Source organism: Octopus bimaculoides, chromosome 19 (assembly GCF_001194135.2).
Source record: "Octopus bimaculoides isolate UCB-OBI-ISO-001 chromosome 19, ASM119413v2, whole genome shotgun sequence".
Classification (NCBI taxonomy): Eukaryota; Metazoa; Mollusca; class Cephalopoda; order Octopoda; family Octopodidae; genus Octopus; species Octopus bimaculoides.
In genome coordinates, this window is record NC_068999.1 from 25,616,644 (window position 1) to 25,621,229 (window position 4,586).

The window sequence follows — 4,586 nt, forward strand, 5'->3', positions numbered from 1 at the left end:
TATGTGTATATATATATATATATATATATATATATATATATTTCATCTCTCTATAGATTTATAATAAATATTACTTAATGAGAGCATATTTAGTTATTAGAGCAATAGCTTTGTTCAGAAGTAGCAGCAATGTAGTCACACTGACTTTGCTCAAGCACAATTACTTCACAGTTATTAATTTAATGTTTGGCACCACAGATCGCTACATTAGAGCCCCAAAACATTTCTATCAGGCTATCCACTATACATTTGTGGATATACATTTACATTCAAACACCACCACCACCACAACCTCCTCCCCTCCTCTTCTCCTCTATTGTACTCATTAATTTCTGATATAACTTGTGTGTACCTCAGCCTCTAAATTTGTCAGACTACAAAAGAAGGAAACCTATCAAAAGTGGGAGCATTTAGGCTAAAGGAACCATGATTAATAAAGTAATTCAAACACAAGATCACATTGTTAAACCAGCTAAAAGTGCACTTGTACAACTTATTATTGTACAAATAGCATTTTTTATAAACTTTAAATTGCCTGTTGAACATTCAGTGGCACAAACTTAGTGAAATATGTAATCTCCTGTGGATGCAGATATGGCCAGATTACTATGAAGTTTGCATTGATGAGGTTCAGGTTCAACCCAACTGCAAAACATCTTCGACAAATGTCTTTTACTGTAGTTTTGGGTTGACCCAAGCTCTCTGAGTAAAATTGGAAACCATATAGAAGCCTATTGTTGGATTGTACCTGGAATTTAAAGGTCCATCCTTCTGACACTGATTCAGCCTGAGAATTAGATATGTCTGTGAAATACTCAAGCACTTACAAATTAATTTAACAAATTGATCAAACAGCTGTAAACTAATTACCAAAACAAGAGAAGAACCATCATGTAATCCTTCTGTCTGGACAAGATTTTCACTCTTCTACTAATCAAAAACTTGTGTATTGACTGAAGAGCCTGCTTCCTTAATAAATTCTTGATTCTATTTATTATTATTTCTACACCGAAGACTTTAAACCAATAAAATACTAATAACATGTACCCAAAAATAAAGAATATGTCCTTTCATTATTTCTTACAGTTTTATATTTGCTCTCTACAATGTGTTTAGCCAATCAACAAAGTATTTTTATTGTCAATAAGCCCTCTACTTGATAAAACAAAAAGGAATAATAACTGCTTTTGATTCTAATAGTTTGAATCATCATTGGTAGTAGTAAAATTTTGAATGTTGAATCTGCAAGCAATAGTTTGCTTTGATAAAACCAAACTAAAATGACGTAAGCATCAAAACCATATTTTCTTCATTTAGGTGAACCTGGCCCAATGGGACCAATAGGTCCTCCTGGACCACCTGGTCGTTCATCAGCTGTTGGTTTCTTGTTTGCCCGACACAGTCAGACAACAGAGGTTCCAAGGTGTCCAGCCGGACTAACAAAACTATGGGATGGCTACAGTTTGCTTTATCTTGAGGGTAATGATAGATCTCATCATCAAGACCTTGGTAAGTTTCAAATACATTTTATTATGGATTGTTAAAAATAAATGCTTTAATTCAGTATTTTACCATGCTGCTTGATTCTTCTGTTTGCTTTCAGTCTGTTTGTTTTGCTTTTCAATGGCTTTTCCACCTTCAAAAATTACTTTCGTTTCTAACCACTTTCCTTTATTCTCTTCAGTGCTTTTCTTGATTTATTTATACCTTTAATTGGAATAAATAGGTAATGCAAAGCAGAAAAAGAGGAAAAACTACAGGAATTGCAAAAAGATTTTAGTTAAAATTCCTAATTTCAATTATCTTATTTTTCATATTAGTAATACCTTTGGCTAAATGAATAATAAGTCCACATTGCATTTACACAGTACAGGATTCAATCCAATTGAGTCACAATTTTATATTCATTTCCTACAATATGTTTATCTGTTCAACAAAGTATCTTAATAATCAGTAACCCTTCTGCGTAATAACAAAAAGTAACTGTTTCTAAGTTGTGGTTTCATTCTTGCTTTCCCCACTAGTTCGTGGGTACTATCTTTCTTCCTCAGATGAAGCTATAAAAAGTGGGTCTTAAGAAATGCTAATGCATGTTAGCAATCTAACTGATACCATTGCAATCTTTGACATTCTATATATACATTTGATGAAAAATCTTATTTTTATTTCAGGTTGGGCTGGTTCTTGTATAACACGATTTTCAACTATGCCATTCCTATTCTGTGACTTCAATAACGTATGTAATTATGCTAGCCGTAATGACAAATCTTATTGGCTTTCAACAAATGCCCCAATGCCTATGATGCCAGTTGCACAAGATGATATTGCACCTTACATAAGTCGATGCGCAGTCTGTGATTCTCCTTCCAATGTTATAGCTGTCCATAGTCAGACTCTTCAATTACCAGACTGCCCAGCAGGCTGGGAATATCTATGGATTGGTTACAGTTTTGCTATGGTAAATGTCATGAAAATCTTTCTTCATTATCATTGTCAACAAGTTTTCTAATGATGATCATCGTTGCTATCATCCTTGTCACCATCTTCATCCTGTTCTTTATCCTCATCATCATCATCCTTAATTTTCCATCTTTTACATAGATTTAAAAAGATTGTTTTATCACCTCACACCATCTGTATTGTATTACCAATAAACAATACTCTTATAAGATCAGCCATAATAATATAATCTGTCCTACTAGTTATATAATTTAAATAACCTTTCATATACCTCCATCCAACAATTTATCATTTGGTTGTTTCCTGTCGTTACACATCTGCAAAAGTGTAGTTCATATTTAGATAAAGAAAAGAATGATGGAAGAAATATAATAAAATTACAATAGAATAAAGAATGAAATTAAATAGATTAAAAATTTGCCATTCCAGTTCATTTTATGAACAAAAATTTGTGTAAATACTCATCATTTGCTTAGGTCAGATATGAAACCATAGATCATTGCATAGGTGTGTCTGTGTGGCAACAAGCTTGCTTCCCAACCATATGATTCTGAGTTCAGTGCCACTGCATGGCACCTTGGGCAAGTGTCTTCTATTATAGCCCCAGACCAACCAATGCCTTGTGAGTGGATTGGATAGATAGAAACTGAAAAGAAGCCTGTAATAAGTATGTGTTTATGTGTGTCTTTGTGTTTGTCCCCCACAATTGCTTGAGAACTGGTGTTGGTTTGTTTATGTTGCTGTAACTTAGCAGTTCGGCATTAGAGACCAGTAGAATAAGTACCAACTTAAAAATAAGTACTGGGGCTGGTCTGTTCAACTAAAATACTTCAAGGTAGTGTCCCAGCATGACCATAGTCTAATGACTGAAACAAGTAAAAAATAAAGATAAAAATAAGCAGAATCAGACCATTATCAATTTTGCTTTGTAAAACAGTATTTTATGATAACAAAAGTAGTCTTCAAGTGAAAGTAAGAAACATTATTTCTCTAAAATCAGAACCATATTCATCCTTTTCTTGAGTACATGCATATAAGTTATTCATCTTTAAGATTAAGAGCCAGTTTTTGAGGTTTTTTTAATCTAATTTCTTTTCTTTTCAGCACACTGGAGCTGGAGCAGGAGGTGGTGGACAATCTTTGTCTAGCCCTGGCAGCTGTCTTGAAGACTTCCGAGCTACACCATTCATTGAATGTAATGGGCATGCAGGCACTTGCCACTATTTTGCTAACAAATACAGTTTTTGGCTTACAACTATTGAACAAAACCAACAGTTCAGAGCTCCACAACCACAAACATTGAAAGCTGGAAGCTTGAAGACTCGAATTAGTAGGTGTCAAGTGTGTATGAAAAGTATCGGTAACCGCCGTCGCAATAATGGAGGTGGCCGAGGTACACTCTCCTAACTAAAACTCCTGTTGAGTTAAAAGTGTAATAATTGAAGACTAACGCTGAGCAGAACATCAAGCAAAATGAACGTTTTTGTTTCGTTTTTTTTTTTTATTCTTTTATCAGAAGCAAAACTCTTTATCACCCTTTTGAGTGATAATATAAATGGCTTGCTGGACTTCCCAAGAGGTGCATTTTTTAAAATTCAAATGTCCTTATATTATTGGTGCTATGTACTTAGCTGTAGTATTTACCATACAGATCTTATTACCTTCATCAGTTACTGTAACTAAAAAAATAGAAAAATATTTGTAAATTAAATTAATACAAAATTAGAAAGAACTAATGTCTTAACACAGACACATACTTGAGTGCTCAGACACACACAAAAGGTTAGAGTATTTTGTTATTGATAGTTGATAGTTAAACTATCTTAGTTTCTGCTCTTTAAGTTTGACTTCTTCAATTTATTTTTACCTATAGATTCCATCTCTTCTGAACTCACAAACCCCAAATGCTATGTAATATTGTTGGTGTGGAATTTCTTACAAAACTGTAATACGAATTTTGTTCTTGTTTGATTATTATTTTAATAAATAATATTATTGTTGCAATTCATATATATATATATATATATATATATATATATATATACACACACATACATATATATATTTGTATATATATATACACACATATACATACATACAAGTATATGTATGCACATATATATATA

General features: G+C 32.8%; 2 protein-coding genes across 2 annotated transcripts in view; one reads left to right on the forward strand and one right to left on the reverse strand.

Moving 5' to 3' along the window:
* The window catches only part of LOC106877515 (collagen alpha-2(IV) chain), a 68,528-nt gene extending 64,064 nt beyond the window's left edge, over positions 1-4,464 (forward strand). The window contains exons 38-40 of the mRNA XM_052974643.1: positions 1,318-1,509; positions 2,172-2,458; positions 3,565-4,464. Of these exons, the coding sequence (XP_052830603.1) occupies positions 1,318-1,509; positions 2,172-2,458; positions 3,565-3,867 (782 nt within the window). The 3' untranslated portion in view covers positions 3,868-4,464. The remainder of the gene's footprint in view (positions 1-1,317; positions 1,510-2,171; positions 2,459-3,564) is intronic.
* Positions 4,066-4,586, reverse strand: part of LOC106877513 (uncharacterized) — a 25,649-nt gene continuing 25,128 nt past the window's right edge. The window contains exon 4 of the mRNA XM_052974902.1: positions 4,066-4,139. Within this exon, the coding sequence (XP_052830862.1) occupies positions 4,066-4,139 (74 nt within the window). The remainder of the gene's footprint in view (positions 4,140-4,586) is intronic.